Raw genomic sequence first — 24,094 nt, forward strand, 5'->3', positions numbered from 1 at the left:
AACCTGTCTGCCTCCAGCTGGCTACCTGAGGCTGGTGCATTCACATTAAAATCATGACGGGAAAAAAGGAAGTAATTTTCTCTCAACAAAAAGAGTAATCTCCTTGACGCTTATGGCTGTTAGTGTTGGAGACAGAAAAGTATGTGTACAGAGAGAGCACCTGTGGTTGAAGACGCCATCGTCAAGTGGATTGAAAATGCCTGGTCATGTCATGCCCCCATAATCAAACAGCTGTACAGTCAATAAAATTTAGTTAACAGAACTGTCTGTTCATTACTTTATGTTAATGTAATAAATATACAAATGTCAATGAGATGGTGATCACCATGGGAAATAAAGAAAAATTGGTTATGATAATAATTCACCTAGAGAGATAAATTTGACACGGACATGATCACTGTAAGTGATTTCTACTGTATATTGTATAACAAGACAAGGTTAATTGATATTTTTTTTAAACAGTAATGCGACCAGACTGTTTGCAAATGTGGTCATTGCCGGTTGTGAGGCTGCTTGGATGTACTGCCAAATTCAGGGAAACAACACTGGAGACGTCTTATGGTCATGAAATGAACATTCAGTTCATAGGCAACAGCTCTGGTGGACATTCCTGCAGTCAGCATGCCAATGGCACGCTCCCACAAAAATTACAACGTCTGTGGCATTGTGTTGTGATCAAACTGCGCATTATAGAGTGGCCTTTTATTGTGACCATCCCAAAATTATCTTGGAAAAGGAGAAGTGCTCACTAACACGATTATGACAAATTTGTGAGCAAAATTTGTGAGAACTACATCTACTGAGTTTCTGAAATAAAGCCTTGGATCTCTAAATCAAAGCTGTGAAAAATAGTAGCGTTTAAATTTAAATTTCTGTTTAGCGTACATGGAGGAGTGCTGAATATAAAGACTGGACCACGAGTTTAGAAGGTCGGACGTATTTTAAATTGATTCAGAGAGAAACTTGATGTCCGTTGGAACCATACACAGGTAGCCCTTGTGTATGTTCTGCCACCCTGAATCAACTGTGTTGCAGTGGCTGTTTTTTCTACTAAAAATTCTCTTAGGGTTTGGAGCCCAAACTGCCACAACAACTTAACACAACATGTAATAAAAGTGACTTATGGCTTCCTTCCGTGTCTGGAGAAAAGGAAGGAAAGTCTGCTGCTATACGATATTTAGAAATTGTTGTGAGTGCATGTGTATGTTTAGTTGTGCTCTTATGTGGAAGTGAATGCAAAGTAGTGTCTTTTATGTGTGTATGTTTGCGTGTGTGTGTGTATTATCCTCCTGAGCTCTGTGTGAAATAATGGATGCAGTCCGATATAAGAGAAGCCTGTGGTGTGAATGCCAAATGCTAAGTGTAAGTTTCCTCAGCAGAAACAACTAGAGAGAACTCCAACTGCTTTCTGTGATGGATTTTGCACGTGGGCCACTCAGGTCCCTCAGTCATTTATTACAGCCTGAGCTTGACAGGTGGTGTCACATATATGAGGATACATTTGCACTATACAGATTTAGTCAAACGATCAGCTACTGGTGTGTATTAGCAATGCTAACAGCATCGCTCTGGGACTGCAATGTCAGTTGGTCAGTCAGCCAACACTTTGGTTCAGAGTGAAATCAACAGCTACTGGATACATGTCCATAACATTTGGTTGAGACAGTCATGGTCCCTGGGGGATGAATCCTAACGATTTTGGTGTTTCCCTTAATTTCTATGTAGCGCCACCAGCTGAGCAACATTTTAATTTGTCCAGCACTTCAGTTTATGACAGAGTACTAATGAAATAATTCCTTAATTCGTTCCTTTGTTCCCATCATTGTGATCTAACAATATGATATAGCTTGACAAGTGGACTGTCAAAGGAGGTACAATGAAAAGTAGTTCAAGGTCTTTCAGACGAGGAAGAAGCAGGAAGTTATACATTACAGGAAGTGACAGAAAGACTCGTCTGACTTCATGGCATGGGAAGGAATTGCTAAAGTGTGTATGCTCTCCCTCAGGTGCATATGTCCCAGAGGGTCTGATGACGTCTTGTTCCTGGGACTACATGACGTTTACCCCGTCTGTCCGCTCCTACACCATGCTGCTCTTTACCTTCGTCTTCTTCATCCCTCTCTTCATCATCATCTTCAGCTACTGCTGCATCTTCAGAGCTATCAGACACACGACGCGGTTGGTACATGCACACACACACGCACTGTTTACATTCAGTCATGCTCCCATCTTGTTTACGCTTAAAACACACACATGTATTGATGAAGACGTGGGTGTTGTGTGTCTGTTGTTGGTGATGTTGATTAACAATGTGTCAGGGTTTCTCTATTGATTTCCACTGATGCTTTGTTCAGTCTGAACAGTAATACTGCCTTCCTGTGTGTGTGCACAAGTACAATACATGATGTCTAAGTCATTTAACTTAGCCTTCAAAATGAATTAACCGAAAAGAAAAACACAATAAAAGCTTGAAATGCCAAACTTGATCTAAAATTACAAATTATATTGGAACTAAAAGAAGAAAAAAAAGGTTTCATAACTATGTTGAGTGTGTCTGTGTTTGACAGAGCGATAGCAAAGATCAACAGTCAGGGAACCAGAGACTCTGCAAAGAGGTTCCATAAGATGAAGAGTGAATGGAAGATGGCCAAGATCGCACTCATCGTCATCCTGCTATTTGTCATCTCCTGGGCCCCTTACTCCTGCACGGCCCTCACTGCATTCGCTGGGTAGGTGTGTATGTGTATGTGTGTGCTTTGTCAGTGGCCGCTAAAAAGACATTTTTTACTGTCTAGTAATGTCAAAACATCTCAGTAAAAAATGAAAACCGGCGAGGTGATATGTTTTGGGGAGATATGGTTCACATAATAAAGCAGTACTGATAGTTTAGGGTTAAATATAGTATTAAAACTGTTTTACTTTAAGCAGGCAGAGGTTGTGATGGTGGTAGGTTCAACAATGCAAGACAAAAGCAAGACAAAAATATACTTTGTGTTCAGTTTAAACATTATGTTTGCATTGAAGGAATTATCTGCAGTTATCTCAAGCAAGCTTCAAGGCTCTGTGAGTGAACTGAAACCACATGCTGCCTGAAAGGTGGGACATTAGTTTTTAGACACATTTAGAAGAAATGTTTTATACAGTTATGTCAGGAAAACAAGTCAGCTCATTAGGAAGGGCAAAGCATCTAAGCAGCAGTGACGATTCTGGAGTCATACACATGAACATGGATCTCAGTTAAAGACCTGTTAAGCTTATTTTCAGGTTCATAATTGTATTTCTGGTTTCTACTAGAATGTGTTTATGTGCTTGAATATTCAAAAAACACTTTATTTTCCTCATGCTGTCTGTGCTGGAACACCTGTATTCACGCTTTTCCGAGATGCTCTGTTTAAGCGCCTGTCCCTCTAACCCTCCTCCAAAGAAAGCCAAGTCCTCAGTTAAAAGTTTCCAAACCAAAATCTTCACAACTAGACAGAAATAAGGGAAAAATTGACAACATCTGCACACAAGATTAGGCTACAAGTTTTCCTGATGTTAGCATGTAGCGACACGTAGCAGTGTACATGCAGCTGCAGAATGACAAAGAATAGTGTCACCAATAAAAGCTTCTAAACCAAAATCTTCACAACTTGACGTGTGACAGCAGGAACAAATCCGAAGGTGTGAAGAAATTTATTTATTTATTTATTTTTGAATTACAAGACAAGGACAATACCAAACAAAGACATTGCTAGACAAAGACAATACTAGACAACAAACAAAAACAGACAATACAATAAAACAACAGAACAAGGACAATACAATCAGAGGTTTTTAGAGAATGGCTAGGGGTGCATATAATTATCTCCAAATGCTCAAAATGTTATCAAAATTAAATGATGTACAGCCGGAAGCATAAGCATGTTCAGAAAACATTATATGTACTAGGTTTTCCCTGCAGCAGATCAAAAGATAAATAAATTATATAAGACAAATAAAGAATGAAATAAGAAGAGCTAAAACACTCTTATACAAAATGCCTCTTATTTATATATTCTTGAATGATGGTCCATAGGACATCTAACCCATTGTCCCTATAAAATCCCTGCAGGGATGAAGCTGCACGCTCCATCGTTATCACTTCTATGAATTCTTTTAGCCAGTGATCTAAACAAAAACAGTTTGGTTTCCTTATTTTCCAATTCATCAAAATAGTCCTTTTCACACAAAGGAAAGCCAGTGTTACTAGATGATGTGTCACTGCGGATTTCATTCCTTCAATTTTTACACCCAGCAAGCACACATCTGGGCATATACATACATCCTCATTAAATATTGTACATAAAACATTTTTTACTCCTATCCAAAATTGATTTATCTCTGGACATTTCCATCATGTGCATTAAAGACCCTCTCTCTCCACAACTATGCCAGCATAGGTCAGATATATCTGGGTTCATTTTATGCAGTTTCTGTGGTGTTGTATATATTCGGTGTAATATCTTCAGTGTGAAGAAATTAACAACACTGACACTAAAAATTGCATGTTTTCCCTAATGATAGCTTGTAGCTACATGTAGCAGTGTACATGGTGTCGGGGAATGACTGTAGCAAAGACTACAGGCACTTTCTTTATATTCCAGCAGGAATATCATTCAAAATCAGGAAGAAATTAACAACATCGGCAAACAAGATTACATATTTCCCTGATGTTGAAGCTACATGTAGCAGTGTATGTGCTGCTGGGGAATGACTGTAACAAAGAAAAGTGGCACTTTTTACTGTGAAAAATTACCAATAAAAGCTTCTAAACCAAAATCTTCACAACTGGACGTGTCAGAAGGAATATCCAAAATCATGGTGGAATTAAAAACATCGGAAAACAAGATTAAGCTACATGTTTCCCTGATGTTAGCATGTAGCAATATGTAGCAGTGTACCTGCAGCTGGGGAATGACTGTAACAAAGAATAGTGGCACCAATAAAAGCTTCTGAACTAAAATCTTTACAACTGGACATGCTCCAGCAGGATCAAATCCAAAGGCGGGAAAGAATGAACAATATTGGCACCCTAGATAAAATGTCGCTTTACTGTTAGCATGTAGCTACATGTAGCAGTGCATGTAATGTAAACACTTGCAGTAGTGTGCCTGGAGCAGATGACCACATAAAGAGATCCGTTATCAGCCTTCAAGTATAATTAGAAAAACACTGGAAACAGAGTATTCAGGAAGGTCTGAAGCCGTAGTTCACAGGGATTACTTTTACACACTTTTATCTCATTATTTGAAACTTTGGCCACATATAATATGAACATCTGAAAGAAATGTGAGGAAAAGCATAGAAGGTCCCCTTTAAAGCAGCTAAAATCAAGATTTTATAGTCAAGGTAGTTTTATTTGATAGGATAAGCTAAGAGGCAGGATTGCTTAAAAATGTGTCATGAAATTATTAGTTGGATCTTACACCTGCAACTACATCATAAAGTCAAATCAAAAGAGTCAGTAAAATCTTTATACAATAACATGAGTGTGGGTGTGACTGTACGCTCCACTCCTGTGTCTCTACATTCATCTTGTAGTTGTGAACACACCCACTGCTGCCCTTGTCACATGAATGTGTCTCATTTCCTTGTCTCATTTGTCCTCCTCTTACCAACATCTCTCCTTTCTCTCTCAGGTACGCAGACTTGTTGACTCCGTATATGAACTCTGTTCCTGCTGTGATCGCCAAAGCATCTGCGATCCACAACCCCATCATATATGCCATAACACACCCCAAATACAGGTAGGATGCACGCCCATGTGTTGTGTCATAGACAGCAGAATAAATGAATGCTGTGGAAATAGCATTATGCTGAATTTGCTGTTTCCCAACTTTCTTACTTCTGTCAAATTCAAGTTTACTTTATTTGTGTTGCTATAATTAAGTACAGTATTGTCAAAACGGGTAGAATGGGCTTTACAATGAGGTTTAAGTCATTTGTAGACTATGCAACTACAATATTATTATTAAGTATAGGCACGATGACTCCTGACAACCATCGGAAACTCCAGGAAGAACCACAACATTCATTCATTCATTGAAACTCCAGGAAGAACCACAACATTCATTCATTCATTTTCCGTAGCCACTTATCCTGTTAGGGGTTGCAGGGGTGCTGGAGCCTATCCCAGCTGACATTGGGTGAGAGGCAGGGTACACCCTGGACAGGTCACCAGACTATCACAGGGCTGACACATAGAGACAGACAACCATTCACACTCACATTCACACCTACGGACAATTTAGAGTCACCAGTTAACCTGCATGTCTTTGGACTGTGGGAGGAAGACCTGGAGAAAACCCACGCTGACACGGGGAGAACATGCAAACTCTGCACAAAAGAATTATAGATTTGTAATATTTCTTTGTTTCTGTCCCTCAGGTCAGCACTCAGCAGGTATATTCCCTACCTCGGGGTATTGCTGTGTGTTACTGGCCGAGACCGTTTCAGCAGCAGCAGTTTCCAGTCCACCCGCCGATCAACCCTCACCAGCCAATCAGAGTCCAAAGGCCCCAGCAAGCCCCGCAACTCCTCCCTGTCTGATAGCGAATCAGTGAGTGTACCTCATATCTAATCTGGTATGTCTCTGTCTTACACTTCCAATGACAAATGCTCTGAATTATGAGTTGCTGATTTTAGTCTCGTGTGTGTGCGCGGGTGATTTTATCTGTGTGTTGTCTCAGGCCCACTTCTCAGACACGGAGGAGGACTGCTCGTCTCGGGCACCCGTCATTCGTCAGTTGTCTGGCGATGTGAAACAGGTGCGCCATGCCAGCCAGAGGTCAAAGGTGAGAGGTCACAACACGGGAGAGTTTGAGAGAACCGCTGCACACAACCCCACTGACCCGGCCATATGTCACCTCTCACAGATCACAGTGAGTACTGGGGCCTGCTTAATGTCAACATAGTGTTACTTACATACTTTAATGTGCATTGGTATGTATTAAACTGAGGCTTTATGCAATCTGAAAGTCATGCATTTCTAACTTTATTACTCTGAGTCTCAGATAGGTGTCATCAGACAGAGACAGAGTGTCTTTTTAGGGCTCAGTTTAACTTTTCTCACGTTAGTTTTGTTTCTGTTTTGTCATTACGTCAAGACCGATCTTAACCCTCTCCTCCTAAATTTGAGACGTGAGGTCATGTTGTTTTGGAGTCCTGTTAAAGTCAATAGACGTCATGTTTATGTTCAGCATTACATGGCAGGTAACTCAATGAGGTCATGTTGACTGGCGCCCTCTTAAAATCCAGACTCCTCACAGTTATGAACGGGATTCCTCAGCGTGTTATCTGATGCAGTCATGTTGCTTTGGTCTTGTGACTGTATGGTTTGATTTTGTGATCCCAGTGTTTCAGTGTCACATGGAGTCTGGTTCACACTCTGAACTGTCATTAAGTCACAGACGTTAAGGTTCCAGGGAGAAAACAGAAGCTCCTAGCCTTGCAGGACTTTCACATTATTTTCTTAACACCACTACCAAGACCCTTCAGCTGAAAGAGAGACACAGCAGGGACCTCCCTACTCATGGATGGATTACTGAATGAGCCTACAGAGCACAGGCCCAGGGGCCAAAAGTGTCAGGGCCCCAATCCCTAGCCTTCGCCTGCACTCAAATAAACACATACCAATCAGGAAGAGACTCAAAACGGCATTAAAGAGAAACAGTCACCAATTAACCTGCATGTCTTTGGATTGTGGGGGGAAAACGGAGTACCCGGAGAAAACCTAATGGGTAACTTGATATCAGTGTTTCATTTTTAAATATCACGGTTATACTCAGTTCCTTCAAAGCACTTTAAAACATCGACAGTGAAGATTCTCAGTCATCAGTAAGACATGTTGTCCTACCGCTCTGTCAGCATTAGTTGGGGGGGTGGAATAGCTTCAGAGACCCCCCACTCTAAAACCTCTGAAGCTGGAAAAGACATTAACAGCCACCTCACGCTGTCATTTGTCAGCTGTGTGGAGGTGAGGAAGTATGCCGGGTTTGAACTTCTCTCTTGAACTCTCTTTTTCATACTTTACACAACTTCACTCACTTTACATGTAAAAACCAAGTGCAACTCTTTGAATGTCTTTCAGGAGAGACCGGCTAGTATCCCTGTATGTAAACAATATCGGGTTTCCCCCTTCTGTATGACGGCCGACTTTTCACCTCGCCTTGGAATGTAGCAGCTTGGATCAGGTGGCCACAACATGTGACTCTGATGAGCCACTTGCACTTTTTACACTGCCTGTTCAAGGCGGGAATATCACACCGTTATGCCGCCTTGCCATTCTGTATAAAAGGTGCTATGGAGGAATGGGGGGAGCAGAGTTGTCTCACCTCTGAGCCGGGAATGGAGGTAGTAACCGTGCTGATATCTGTGTAAATGGGACAGCCGGCAGGACGGGATCATGGGCGACAGGGGTGTGACATTTTGCAACCCCCTGGATATTTAAAAAGAAGCTGGTAGCAGCTGGCGGCTAACTCGAAGTACAGTGGCTGAAAATGTCCACAAATTAGAAAAACAATGACATATGGGAGCTCTTTACCCTCCAAGCAAAGAACGGGATCAGCTGCCAAATAACAGCAATGGTAGATCATTGTTATTGCCATGTTATGCCACTGTTATTGTTTATAAAGCGCTGCGGAGGCATGCGTTATTTGCTACACTAGAGGCTGATGCTATTGTATTACATGCCACGCCTCTTTTGAATCCGAGATGCCTGCACGCTGTCTAAAATCACACACGGGAGCAGCACGAAGGCGGCATAAAGAAGGGACTTCGCCCTATAATGCGATCTTTTAAAAGGGCTTCACATGACAGCCAGGTGGACCAACAACCCACATGTGACCTCAGCACCTCTCAAGGTGTAAGCAACCCTGCAGAGGTTTAAGGGACAGTTCACACCAAAATCAAAACTAAATCTAAATCAAAACTGAACTACATTCGCCAACCGTATTACCGCTCAGAAGAAATGGTGCATCTACTGTTAGCTCACCTAGCACCACTGGACGTCGCCACATTAATGTTTGGATCTCACACTATGATGAGTAGATGCACACTTCCTTTTGTGTTCAGTAGAAAGAAAATAGTTCCTACATGAAACTGCTCACAACAAGGTCTGGATTATCTTGTGTAACCGGGTCATGGTTCATAGAAAGAGACATCGTTGGAGAGTTTTTCAAACAAATTTTGTTTTCTTTGAGCACCACAAGCCAAGTGCCATCTACTTCCATTGACTCAGCAGTTGTTGAGTGTCTAAGAGTATTAGAGCGTTAATTTAGGCCGAGCATTGAAGTCTTGCTTTCATCAGCTAACAGGCAGCAGCTGTTTTATTTATGCATCACGATCGATGGCTCATTTACCAGCTGGGTGACTTGAATAATCACCTTTTGTTTTTACGTCCTTATTGGTGGTTTAATATGATAAATTATGAATATCTTTAAAACATGATTGATCACTTGTTTGTTGGCCAGTTTGCTCCTCGTTTTTAAGTCGTACCAAGTGGAGTTTCAGCGAGTTAGTATATTGTGGATAGCCAACAGGAAATACAGTCAACTATAAAAAAAGGAAAACATCCTCTTGTATAGTGAGCTGTATCAAAGAGATGTGTGTTATGTGAGGTTAAGGATGCGAGTGTAAAGGATGGAGAAACACACACATTAATATTGGGACTTGTGACAGGTCATCCTATGTGGGGCATCTGGAGCATTTCCGCCTCCCTATAATCATCTTACTTCACATACGCATACTGTGCAGCCTTACTGCCGTGCAGGACTCTATTACTGAGGCTCTAAAGACTAATCCAATAATCTGGGAGTTTCAGACTTAATCCAGAGTTTGCATGATACGACTCTGTGTTTCAATGTACTGCACTTGTTGCAGACGCAGACGGCTGGTTGTCGAGGAGTCTTTGACCTCCATCTGCTATTGTCTCTGCACAGAGCAGAGGATATACGCTTTTACTTTTCTCTGTAATCTATGTTTACCTATTTGTACTCTTAAGCCTCATCTCCACCAAACACTTTCAGTATGGTGCCTTTGGAACCCACAGTAACCCTTCAGACATGGTACCTAGACCCTAGTGTTTCCACTGCAAACAGTACTCTTAAATGTGGGCGGGGTTGTTGTCACTCACTGCTCCGTCCAGCACTCACTGTATTTCCTCCTTTATCAGTCTGCACCTGGTTTATCGTCCACAGAACGAGGCTGCACGCCGACATTTTCAGAACAAAATAAAACAGGCTGCAGTGAGAGTCTCTCTCCATGGGATATTTAAAAATAGCCGGTTTGTGCATTTAGTCCTTCTCAGGCAAGCTCAGGGGTTTAGTGTTGCTGGAGCCCACAGGAACTATGCTTCACAACACTTTCTTTTCTCTGAGTGAGGATTGGAATATATACAGTTCACATAACCCAGCTGAAATTAATATATATATATATAAACACTTGAAGATCCACTCGTTACTAAAAGTGTATGACATATAAAAACTAAAGTGATGGTCAAAGTTGTCACAGTGAAATTTAAGGTGTGTTGATGGATTCACGTCGTCACCTCATGCACTGAGTAACAGTACAAGTTAATGTTCCACCTTAAAAGTCACCAGCAGTCGGCCCAGTGAATTAAGTTATTTTTTCTCAGACTCCAGCTGCTGCAAGAGGCAGCAAAACATCCTTTCATTTTATAGTTACAGTCAGGGCCGGAGTGGGACTAATTTTCAGCCCTGGAGTTTCATGCCTCAGACTGGCCCACTTTAGATCACAACCTATTATAACCTTACATGTTAAGTCTACAATAGTGCACTGCTCTCTAAAGCCTTGTAATTCAGTGTATTTTTCTAAAATAATTCCAATTCAGTGCAAGTAAGGGTTGCTTCACAATGTAGATTTATTTCAACATGAGTGCACATCTCCAACATTATCTCCAACGTCCTTTTCAACAATTTCAGAATCTATATTCTGTTCAAAAAAGCATTCACAGATATCCAAACCTTAAAAATGAAATAAAAAAATAAATAAAAATATTAAATGTTAAATTTGAAAAAATAAAATAAAAAGTGTTGCACTCTCTAATAACACTATCTCTCAGGGTTTTCTCTGGGTTTTTCAAGACCAAGGTGGCAAAGGCCTGTGGCGGGGGGCATCTTGACAGCTGTACTTTTAGATACGGTCCCCCCTCTATTAAATATGAAAGGAGGCCCCCACATGCTTGAGCTTTACACTGCTGACTTGTATAATCAGAAGAGACATGTCCTGTGATTTTCAGCCTTCTATGATTATATTTACCCTTTACAGCAGGCACATCCTGACAGCTGAGAATATTACTGTCAGGTATTGTCCCCCCTCTGTTAAATATGAAAGGAGGCTGCCAGTAGAGGCGGCCCAGGGACAGCGGTAGCAGCATATGTGATACCCAGTGCCATGACTGAACACCGGCCCTTGCGGCCCAAATGTCAGACCCGCCTATCGGGAATTGTCCCGGTCCTCCCGATTAGCCTCTCCGGGCCTGGTTACAGTTTACTAATAAAACTCTCCACAGTATGAACAGCAGAGTGACCGTCCTCTATTGACTAATCAGCAGACTGCAGTGTTCACAGCTCCACCTTTTAGTACCAGATCTGTGTGCTAGGTACCCAACAGAGGGGGGACCAAACATGGGGACGGTACAGAACGGTTCCTTTGGTACAATGGGGGGTTAGGGGTTCCTCCATCAGGACACTTTGAGCATCAAACACTTTATTTCCTGCCTTCTGGTGAATTTTCCTGCTGTAATTAATGGTTGGAAATGTCTTGAATTTTGTCAGAACAACAGTCCTGTGCTACTTTCATGTTTTTTTTGGGTGGGGACAACGTGACATACTTTTAAGATAAATGCTTTTTTATTTAAAAGGTCCATGTTCAAATCCCGATTTGGACTCGCTCTGTTTTTAGTAAGAATGTGACCCAAGTGGCTCAAATAGCACAAACAATCTTTTGATCATAACTAACACTAAATGGCTGTGTTTGTGTGCAAACTGTTCAGACTGTGACAGAGCCTGAAGACATCTCCATGTCGGACATCAGTCTGCAGCCAACCAGTCATCTGCCAGCTACTGTAAGAGTCCGCCGATTCGTCCACCTCTTGCTCTGTGCAGTAGATGTGGCATCTGTTTTTGTTTTGTGTGTGTGTCAAGAAAATCAACAAATCCCATTGAAACAAAAATAGAATTGGCAACAAATTTATCCGACTAACATGTATTCTCCAAGAGCTCCTTAAGTCCAGTCAGTCAGTAAGATAAATTCCTTGTTGTTCTTTTCAAAGGATTTGTTCATGATTTAAAAAAGTAGCACCAGCCTTTTCTATCCATCCCATCCAGGTGTTGTGGTCATTTGTGCTTTAGGGCTATTTAAAGGGGCATGTCACCCATTCTCCAACACTGATCAATGATTCTAGCACATTTAATGTTCTTCTTTGTAGCCAAACAAACTGTTTTGAAAGTGTAAGTAACATGAAATGGTTGGCATTTCTTTTCAGTCCTTCTTTATTTGCCCTCTGATCACCTGTGCTTTCCATCCTATCCAGTTTCATTCATTTCCTGCTGCTTTGACATCAATATTTATCAAACCTTTTGGAAAATCAAAAACCCATTCAACCTTTTATCCTCTTCTCGTTCTTTCTTTCCAAACTCATGTTTCTGCTATCAATTGATTGTGTTAGCTGCTTTGGATGTCCTTCACTGGCTTGACTTGACAGTGTCTTCATTTCAAATGCTGTGAAGATGGATTTGAATAACCCCACAGACAGTATTGACTGTTCTACAGAAATGAAAAGAATATTGTACAGCAGCAATCACTCAAGTTTGAATGAGCTGCTGTTGTGAAAAGAAAGACATGAATTTCACAGAGAAATACTTAAGAATTGTAATACAGATAGGTTTCATGCTGCTTCTTTTGGGGAAGAAATCCAGCATTAGGTGTCATAGACATAGGTGTTATACTTCTTATGTGTGTATGTATGAAAGCAAGTCAGCCCTTTATCATTCCTGTTGTAATAACACTGTACTTTTGAAAGTAATTGCTAAGATCCGGAAACACGATGAAAACACTGGAGCAAAGTTCGACAAAGCAAAAAACGCAAGCGATCAGACAGCAGTTTAGTTTTCTTCTCTAAATACTGTATGTTGTTGGCGTGATCGTCTGACCGCTTGTTTTTCTTGCCTTTCCTCGACTTCCACATTTTCCACAGTCCTAGATCTTAGCAGCAACGTCGTTTGACATTTTGGGAAACAAGGGTTTTTTTTTTGGTTTTTTTTAAGAGTTAAATGTGAATACTTCAAGCTCGTGTTTGCAGGGGTGGAAGTAACAACACACATTTGCTCTTGTTCATGTTTAAACTTGACGCTATATCGATTAAACAATGTTGTCTAAATGTATATCTTGCTTCAAAATATATTGATATATTGAACATTATTATATCACCCTGCCCTTGTCAGGCCTGGGTTAGAAGGAGGACTCAGATGCAGAGTGGGATCAGATAAACAGGCTTTATTCTGAAACTCTTAAGCTCTTGACAGAGTGACAAAAGAAAATAGGCTGTGAAAAATTACCTATATAAACTGGCAGACTAACAAAGAAACAAAACACAACACTCTGAAACGGAGGCAAAGACACAAACTCCTAATAAAAACAAAACCACTCCAAAGGAGGGGAACTCAGACTAGAGAAAAGGTTTACAACAGAAAATCACTCCACGGGAGGCAAACCAAAACTACAATCTAACTGCACTACAAAACTAGGCTATGAAAAATGTACAACAAAAAAAATCACTCCAATAGAGGAAAGCAAACAGCTATGATCTAACTGCACTATAAAACTAGGCTATGAAAAATGCACAACAAAGAATCACTCCAACGGAGGAAAGCAAAACAGCTATGAAACAAAACTACACTACAGGCTGAGCTGTGAAACTTACCAAACATAAGATCACTCCAACGGAGGAAAGAAAAGGCTATAAACATAAACTGCGAGACAGAGCTGCGCTATAAAACTATCAAACAAAAAATCACTCGTAAATAGGCAAAAGAATACAGAATTACCAACAAGAGATCACGACTTGGACGAGACGAGGGCTGTGGCAAAAGGCTGGGGTGCACAGAAGAACGAGACACTCTGGCACAGGAAAAGGGAGACAGACTATAAGACACATGAGGGTAATGGGGAACAGGTGGACACAATCAGGAATCAGGGGAGACGATCAGACCGGTGACACATGAGGAAGGGCAAGTGACCTGAAACGAGTGGAGAGTTACTTTTCAAAATAAAACAGGAAGCCACGAAACAAAAACCCAGAACGAGACAAACCTCACCGCTGTGTGACAGCCCTAGCACAGTACAAGTAAGTCACTAATTTTACTTTAAGTACATTTTTATCACAAGAAGGGGTGGGTATTGTTAAGATTTTAGCAAAACTACTACTTTTATTGATACTCCTTATCGATTCTGTACTTTATCAGAACTCTTATTGGTTCTTTTTCATTTCTAAATAATTACCGTCAACTCGAGTAATTTTACAAGTTATCTTCACTTTGTTTCCACCGTGGCCACTCGGCTGTTTACCGACTACCTTTTCGTGTAACTGTGTTTGGATATGTGTGTATGTGGAGGAGGTCAGCCCCGGCACAGAGCGCAGGTGAGAGGCTGCAGGATGATAATGAATTAAACCGAAATGTGTAAAAGTACCAATAAAAGAACTAATACTATCAGAGCTTATTAATACTACGGTCTTTGATAGTTTAGCCCCGGGGCTAATTTAGCACCGGGTTTCGGTTCTCATCCCTAATCACAAGTATCATACTTCTCTATGTTTCAAGCGGCATCCGTTATGAGTGAGAACATAGGTCACATGAATCAGTCCTGATGAACTGTGTGAAAATGTAGCACTGCATATCATGTGACGACGAACAACCAATCACAGCTGACAGATTTCTTTACTTTCTTCTGTAAATATCAGTCTGTGATGAACACAGAAAAGTTGATCATGTTAGTGCAGGGCTACCCAGAGCTTTACATCTGTCCCACAGACGATAGGTCTACACACTTATAAACAGCTCCTGGAAGAAGATCAGCTCTGCACTCAGGGTTACAGATAAATAGGCTATACAATGTTTGTTAAGGTAGTTTAGCAACCTCAGACGCAACCTGCTGCCGTGCTCTTGAAATCTGGCACAAAAATGACACAAAAGTAGCGCAGGCACAGACTATGGTTAGCCTGACTCGGGCTAAAACTGCTCATGGTGGATCTGTCAGCGGTGACTTCTGCTTTCACTGAGGAAGTTTGAGGAAGCCTTTATACTGTTTTCGATGATGAGAGTGTATTAAGCTCAGCATGTTGGAAAATTTTGAGGAGTGCAGTGGGACAGAGAAGCTGAGTGGACTGGTGATATTATAATTGTGCATAAAGAATGAACAGCAGAGAAGCTGACCACAGAGCAGATTGAGGAGGACTCTGTGGTGCACAAAGCTCACACAGTAACATTCAGACATGTGGGCACAACAACAGTTTTCCAGATGAGAACGCCAACAACCACTGTGTTGCCAAGCAATGCTCTGTGTGTGTGCTACAGTGTGTATAAAAACTGTGCAGTCTCTCCTTTTCTGTCAATGTGTGTGTGGCTGCAGCTGTTGTGCAGTTTAAATTGTTCGGACAGCTCTATGTTGTCTGCCTTGGTGAATATCTGTACTGCTGTTGACTCTATAGGAATTGTCAGGCAATTTGTGTAGCCTAATACTGCTTTTTGCACCTGCTCCTGGGGTCTGTAGAGTTTTTATTTATTGTTGGTCATTTTTGTCTTGAGTTTTCTCTCTCCTGGTTAAGTCTAGTGAGGCAAAACTGAGAGATAATCAGTTGTATGTACAGGCTGCAAAGTGCCTTCTATAGAAATTGAATGTACAGCTAGTTTGGACATAAACGGTCATGTTGCTGATGTTGTTCCACTAGTGTGTATTTTGACATTCAATGCAAACACCCAGGTTTAGTGCCTACAAAGCTGCTGGAAACACAACCATGACTCGCTGCTGCTTGTTGGTCTTGTATAGAGGTCTGCAGCTCGGCAGGCGTCTTGCCCAGGGGATACACCATCCACCATCCCCTCCACCTACTGATGATTATGTATGACGTCACTTTCCACAGTTGATATGATACGAATAGAATGTTCAATTTAACATACTAGTCCATACCCATTGGTAGCTTTGTCACCTTCTACCTATGCCAATCCTCAATGCCTATGTGCAGTTTCACATAGATTGACCACGTCAGTGAGTAGAAAAACGTGGGACAGACAGAATGACTGACTGACAGAATGACACACTGACAGTTTCATTATGTGCAGCATACCATACCATGACTTAGTCATACCAAAAATTAGAAGAAAAAAACAAACAAACATTGGTCNATCTCTGTGCAAAGTTTCATGTCTCTACGACATACGGGGCATGAGATATGCCCATTCAAAATTTGCAATTTCAGTCGGTTACTATAGCGCCCCCCTTTGGCCAATTGATTAGTGATGTGACGTTCGCGAACGAGCCGAATCTTTGAACCGGTTCTTTGGAGTGAACGAGTGAACCGGCTCTTTAGAGTGAACGAGCCAGTTCCTAATTTCTTTGTTTTTTGCTTTAATTTACTCTGTATCCATTAATTTCAGATTATTTGATCCGGAACAAGTTGAGAGAGACTAGTTTGTGAGGGAGAGAGACAGTGCAGCCGCTCACTCGTTCACTTCAAAGAGCCAGTTCAAAGACTTGGCTCGTTCGCAAACGTCACATCACTACTTGTTGTTTATAAAGGCTGTTGCTATGGCTACACCAAACTTTATATCTGCAGTCTATTCTGGGTCCACGTTACAATATCCGTGATGCAATAAATCACCAATGCGATTTGGTCTATTCTGGGTCCACGTTACAATATCCGTGATGCAATAAATCACCAATGCGATTTGTCGTTGAACCCACTAACACCCCACCACCACACACACACAGAAAAAAAACAACATCAAAAAAACAAATGAACGAACCGCATCTTTGCACCGGCTCTTCAAAGTGAACAAGAGCCAAAGAACCGGCTCTCACAAGTGAACGAGAAATCCCAACACTACAATTGATGTAATATTGCTTCATTCGCATCCTCCCATGACCCTCTACCACTGTGCCAAATTTCACATGGATTGACCAAGTCAGTGAGGAGAAAAACATGGAACAGACACACAGACAGAGTTTTCGTCAGTATATAGTAAGATGCATGGTTTGCAGAGACGTACATTGCAACATTTTACTCTGGGGACTGGACTTGACTTATTGTTATTTGCATGCATGTTTGCAAATATTTCCGAAATTGTTGAATTACATCTTTAACATGATGAATACAATTTTAACTGATAGAAATGTTGGGCAAAATTACAAAACTAAGCCCAACGTGGTGATAAAACAGACTTATCCTTAAAAACATCTACTTTAACATTCTCTGTTAGTGTACTTTGATCCTCTAGTGCAGAGCTATTGATCTCGGGGTCAACCGAGTGATACAGTCCCACTCCATCAAGGGCACTGTGGTAAAGCCATTCATCAACCCAAACGATCAATGCCTTTGATTAGCTGTGACTGCTTCATGTCTTGCTCTGACAGGTCAAGTGGAGGAGCATTGCATTGATCCAAATCAGAGCAACAGTTGATAAAACTTCATTCTCTCCTCAACCCCCATTTCACTGCTTTTTATTGTTTTCTTTCAAACATCCAGCCACCTACTCACATTCGACATGTGGAGTCTTAGTCACAATACCTCAACATCTCTCTGTCTCGCTCTTCCTCCGCCTACACAGCTGGATAACGTGATGGAGGAGTCTGGGCCAAGGACTGCGTGTAAGACATCACCCGTCGTTGTAACCTCCATTTCCAGCCCGTCGATACTGCATAGTCCCCCAGGTTTCCATGGCAGCCTCAAATTGACCAAAACATACAGCCCAGTTGCAAAGGAGTCCCTTGACATAGCCAGACTGGAGACAACAGCATTACCCTAAACAGCTGGACAGAAGTGCAACAGCAGTGTGTAACCGTGTGTCTGTGTTTCAATATTTCCCTCCCTGGGACTTTTCTGTACCAGCATGTTGTTTGCTAGTTATGCTAAATCAAGACCAGAGCATGCCCTTTATTCATCTGTCTTTGCATACAGAGTGTATGTGAGTGTGAGTGGCTAGTAAATTTAAATACCTGTGTACGTATTTGCACACACACGTTTTAGTTTTTCTGACATATCATAGTGGTTGAAGATGGTTTACCTCGGAGCCGGAGGCAACAAATCAGCCTTAAAAACATAATGTGAAAAGTTGAATCATGAGGGTTGGGTATCGATTAGAGTTTTATTGATTGTTTTTTCAGATTGTCGTCATAATATTTGAGTATGGGACACCAAAATACCTTTTGTCATACATGGCAAGTCTGATTCTTTTTGAGTTTAAAAATAGGTAAAATTGAAGTCGTGTTTATTTTGCCATACATTCATGGGATGTTTTAAAGGAACAGCGTGTAAGATTTAGGGAGATTTAGCAGCATCTAGTGGTGAGGATTGCAGATGGCAACCAACTGAAACTTCTCCAGGTTAGAATTCCTCAAGTGTTCATTGTTCCGAATTATCCGCAGAGGTCTCCTCCTCTCCAAAACGAACAGACTAAGTGATTTAAACTGGTAAAAACACTGAGTTAAGCAGTTTCATGTTAAAAAATCTGTGTTTTTCTAGTGCTGTTTGGTCAGAGATGGCTTGTTAGCCTATACTTGGTAATCTGTGCTCACCTTTTTCTCTGGTATCTTAAGATCCAAACGTTCAGAGGGTTCTTACCGAGAACCGAATCATCCACAGCGGTCTCTTTCCCTCCAAAACAAACGACGAGCAGAGATTTCCTCTGAGCCACCTGAACAACAGCACGCACTGGCAGAAGCGAAGTAGGTCCATACTTTGTCCATTCTCTCTAAAAGCATGTTTTTTTTAATCAATCTCTTTGTCTTGATGTGAAATCAGTACCAACTCAAAAGCAATTCTCGATACCCAATCCAAAGTCTTTCTACTGTTTGATTTTTCTACTTTATTTGAGCGTGTCAGAATAAACTATGAATACTGATATTAAAGATGCATTAAGCAGTATTTTCTATGTTAGGAAAGAATCCATTGACTACTGGGCAGTGTTGGGCAGTAACACATTACAGTAATATCATTACTTTTTGCAGTAACAAGTAGTGTAGCTAATTACTGATGAAATATCAGTAATAATATTACAATTACTCCAAAACTAAACAGCACGTTACAACGTTACTTTTGTTATCACATCACTACCGACTTGAAATACAACAGTCACATCAGCAGACTCATTTTCGTAATCATCATGCTGCACACGCACGTCATAACGCAGCAAGCTGGTTGGAAACACTGCAGCTGGAAATATTCCCATCACTTTGATTTTGTCAGGAGGAAAGATGAGAAGAACACTGTTGCTGCAGGAAGTCAGACTTAAACTCTTTCCACTGCAAAAAACACGTCCCCAAACCTCTGCTCTGAAACACCTCAGCTACTACGACAGACAACACAACAACGTGAATCTCCAGGAAATACACCCCACCAAAGGTGAGCCGTCTGCGGCCACAGAGGTCGTCTGTAGCCCTACACTGGCTAAAGCCCCTAGGTACATAGAAGCTATCTGTTCTTAGGTACACTTACCGGCGATAACCCTGACATTCACACAGAGGCACACATCTCAATTTTGTAATGAGTAATCTGTTATATTTTTACGAGTCCAACACGAGCCCACCCACTTTAAACTTGTTTGTTTGGTTCTCAAAACTAAAACCATGCTGCTTATTATAAAACTTTGAGCAGTTCCCGGCACAAGAGTTGATACGAGCTAACAGCGCCTACACCTTGTGAAATGTCAGAGAGTCAAAGTAAACGAGTAAGAAGTAAAGAGAGTAACACATGTAGTGACAGAGCTGGTGGACGAAGCCAACCTTCATTTACTAGATGTGTAAGTAAGCAGTTTGCTAGTACTTGTATTTCCCACATATCAAATGTATTCAGGCAGCACACACGTGTAGATTTTTGAGACTGTCCTCCCCCCCAAAACGACCCCATAGGGCGTTTGTACAAGCAGCTTATCGCGACCCATATTTATGTTTATTCTTATACAGCGACCTCTAGTGGCCGTAGTAAGGAGGAAGGCAGGTGACGTAGTATTAAGAGCCACAAAGTCTGTGGATGGATGGGTCAAACAAACACAGGACTTTGACCCAGGAGACCGTGGGTCTCAAATGGTGCCGTGCCATTTTTCTGACAGACCAACATTCCAAAAAAAATGTCCCATTGGACTAGAAAGCCCATTGTCCCCAAAACAAATGCCAGAAAATACACTCTCCTAGTGGTGTTTGAGCCCCCAATCCTGGGTATTTTTTACGAACGTTTCTCTGCAGCTTTTAGGCCACCAATGCCAGCTGTTTTTACCAACCCTTTGCAGCATTACCCAGCGGTGTTTGAGCCCCCCATCCTGAGTATTTTTCATGTACTCTTCAAAGTGTTTCTCAGCAGCATTTAAGCCACAGATTCCAGCTTTTTTTCCCCCAACCCTTTGCAACATCACCCATCAGTGTTTGAGACCATGATCCTGGGTATTTTCACACCCCTTGATCCACTACAAAATAATGTAAAAATGTAACATAACCGTGGTTTACAGACACGTACAATCCAAACATTTCTCCTGGTGATTGGATTGTCTAACTGCAGTGAGTGTGTATTTTCAGAGAAATGATGCTCTGGAGTGATGGTTGTTTGTTTTTGGGGAAAACAGGCTGTTGGAGAAATGTGGTTTCGTTCCAGTGGGATATTTTTTGGACTAATTGTTCTTCAGAATTTTGGGCCAGTGCAACACACAGCCAATACACCGCATGTTAGCCAGGAGAAATGACGGCTCATTCCACTCACTCTGCCCTCTAGTGGTAAAAAAACACTTAATGCAGCTTTAATATGAGATATTTTACTTTTAATCTGGGTACTGAGACACACATGGGACAGGACAGGAGAGGACACAGTCAGATTGTTGCCCCTCTGGCTCTTCGTCAATGATTTTTCCATTCCCGATGACATGAAGTACCATAGATCAGCCCACAAATGTGTCACAACACTATCGTACGTTACCCAATACTGTATGAGTATATGAGTGTGAGTGTGTGTGTGTGTCCGCACTGAAGAACTGGACCCTGTACTGTACTCTTGATGCCATACCTTGCTGTAATATCTACTTTCAGATATACAGATGACAGTTTACTAAATGACTTCACTGTTACTAGAGAGTGGTTTCAGGGTTGTTATTATAGATCTCATCATAGACGGATGTACATAACACCAACTATGTTTTTCACATTCTTCTCATTTCCAAAGCTCTGTTTCTCCCCTTCTCCTGTACGCCGCAGTTCCCTTTGACATTCCTACGATTGCTGCATCATTGACTATGATTGTAATAACTGTTCTTTTAAATGATAAACAGTCACATTAAAGGTGAAAATCTAAGATAAGGAGGCAACAATTGCTCATTTGTTCTGCCGCACCCATCAATGAATGTACAAAATTACATGTTTTATGATCAAACAAATACACAATATTATATGTATATATATATATATATGAATTTAAATTTTGTTTTAATGAAGTGATGGTTTCATGTTGATTTTTTTTCTTTGTACAGAATGTTTTGTGTTGTTATTATTTATTTTTCTAAATAAAAATGTTGCAAAATTTCGCAGACCTGGTGGCCATGTTTCTGTGTCTTGAACTAGCCATGCATTAAACTATGGCAGCAACTTTCACTATTCATTAATCTGCATTAATAATAATTATATAAATCGTTTGGTGCAATATCCATTAATGTACTAACCTAGTTTCACACCGAAGTCATCGAAATCTGGCGCTTGGGCAGTGACTTGCGGCGTCAGACACTGACCAAAAAAGGCGTCCTTTATCGCTGCTGTCGGCATGTAATGCAGCTGGTCGCCGTTCTAGTTTAATGGTGCTCGGTGGTCTCAGGGGAAAACGCAAAGGGACTAGGACGAGAGTTAAGGTGGCGAAAATCCACCAAAACAGTCATGAGCAGGATCGCCAACAGAAATAGCTGAAAGGGTTACTGATGTCAGCGCATACATGTTAAATGACTGTTCCTCACTGGCGCAGGCTACCTGATGGCGAGTGATGTTAGCTGTGATGTTAACGCCAGAGCTGTCGTTTGCCTCTTCAGTTGGGCTGGGAGCAGCTCTCTAAGCTGTTAGTCATTACATGATTATATGGGCTCAAAGGTCTTTCCAGATCCAACTCAGGTCCAACCCAGACTCACTCCCAGTTGGTGGACACTTGTTCACTGGCCCTCAGCGTCAGACACCAACATACAGATTTACATTCAGCAGCAGTGTGGCGGCATTTTTTGATGCTCTGGGCAGCTACTGTAGTATAAAGAGCCAGAAAGTCCACATTGGTCATGTAGCACAGGAGAGGGATGGGTTGAGCAAACTTCAGACTTTGATCCAGGAGACTGCTGTTTGTTTTCTGAGGGAAACCAAAAGGCAGTCGAGTTATTTAAACACTTTCCCTGCCAGATTATTATTTGTAAATTGGCAGCCACCGCCAGCATTTTTGATCATATCCACTAATCTTTCAAGATCCACAGAATAATTTGTTCTATGAATATGTAAACAGAATGTACATGAAACTAAAGACGAGACCTTCTGTATTTAAACGCACTTTAATGTGCATTTTCATTAAAAAACGTCATTTTCAAGTATAAAATCAATTTCAAGTTAACATTTTTTTTGTTCTTTTTTCTCATTTCCATTTGTCAGTTTGAATTGTATAAATAAATATATTAATTATAATGACATTAACATTCGGTTTGAGGTATAGCAGGACATGTTTGCACATTCAGTATCGATACCATTGTCTCTGTGGTCGCCTTGTCCGTGTGTCACTGTCACCGTCATGGAGATCCCGCTTCGTCCCACCAAACTTGTTTGCTTCTTCGTCCAAATCGGATTCAGAATGTTGATCAAAGCAGGAATTGTCATAGACTGAGTCCATCATTTTTGTGCAGTTTACAAGCTGCTACATTTCTGTAAACATCTTCTTACGGTTTCCAGAAGATCTTTTTCTTCGTTTGTTTTTGGACACGGCAGTGCTGTTCTGTTTCACAAGATGTGTAACAGCACCCCCTATTTTATAACATTGAAAACACGGATTGCCGTAATATCTCGTCAATGGTGGGGAAAGTGTTAATAGCAACGTAGGGTGCTAGTATCTGTAGCATACTAAGCTAGTGACATATGTGAGGTAAAGGTGAAGTTGCATTATATCACCAACAAGCGCAGTTTTTTTAAGCCAAATCATGTTTTTTTCTGAACCTAACCATCTGCTTTTAGTTGCCAAAATCTAATGAAGTAACCCTAAAAATTAGGGTTTTTCCCCCTTAATTTTATTTTGAAATAGACTATGCATTTAATGAGTGGGAACTGTACATTTTCTGTGAAAGGTGGAGTTTATTTTGAAAATACACAATGCATGTAACGGGCATAAATTGACACGCAGTCCCTGAACGTCCAAAGCTGATTCTGGAGGGGTGCCTTGTGCGTCATATTTTGACATGCAGGGCCACTGAGCAAGCGTTAGTATTTGACGAGTTGGGAAAGAAATTCTGTCAGGAGGTTCTGGTGTTGCAAGGTAAGTCATTGTTTAAATCAGTAAGTTTCTGAGGTCACAGAAGAGAGTTCTTTTTCATTATGAGACAGGATACATTTTACTAAAGCAATGATCTGTATTGTACGTTTATTTTCGTTATTGTAATTAGCAACAGTGAATGTTTTGGTTCAAAATCAAATGGTTAGTATTGCTGGCATCCATGGGCTCCAGAAAACGTCCCCCTTTTTCCCCCCTTATGGGCGGCCCTGGACATGAGTACATTTATTTGGCAAAAATAAAATCGAAACACCACCTTTCTCCACTCATATTCACACACACATTCATGTGCAGCACCAC

General features: G+C 41.1%; 1 protein-coding gene across 2 annotated transcripts in view; it reads left to right on the plus strand.

The window, feature by feature from the left end:
- LOC126399825 (melanopsin-A-like) overlaps positions 1–18,212 on the plus strand; it is a 31,298-nt gene extending 13,086 nt beyond the window's left edge. Inside the window, exons 5-11 of one of the 2 annotated variants that reach the window (XM_050060109.1) lie at positions 2,007–2,178; positions 2,568–2,729; positions 5,661–5,768; positions 6,409–6,580; positions 6,711–6,902; positions 12,035–12,106; positions 17,865–18,212. In XM_050060109.1, coding sequence (XP_049916066.1) covers positions 2,007–2,178; positions 2,568–2,729; positions 5,661–5,768; positions 6,409–6,580; positions 6,711–6,902; positions 12,035–12,106; positions 17,865–18,062 — 1,076 coding nt within the window. In that variant the 3' untranslated portion in view covers positions 18,063–18,212. The remainder of the gene's footprint in view (positions 1–2,006; positions 2,179–2,567; positions 2,730–5,660; positions 5,769–6,408; positions 6,581–6,710; positions 6,903–12,034; positions 12,107–17,864) is intronic. The other variant, XM_050060111.1, reaches the window with a different exon arrangement.
- Positions 18,213–24,094: the final 5,882 nt, after the last annotated feature.

Source organism: Epinephelus moara, chromosome 13, assembly GCF_006386435.1.
Source record: "Epinephelus moara isolate mb chromosome 13, YSFRI_EMoa_1.0, whole genome shotgun sequence".
NCBI classification, from domain to species: Eukaryota; Metazoa; Chordata; class Actinopteri; order Perciformes; family Serranidae; genus Epinephelus; species Epinephelus moara.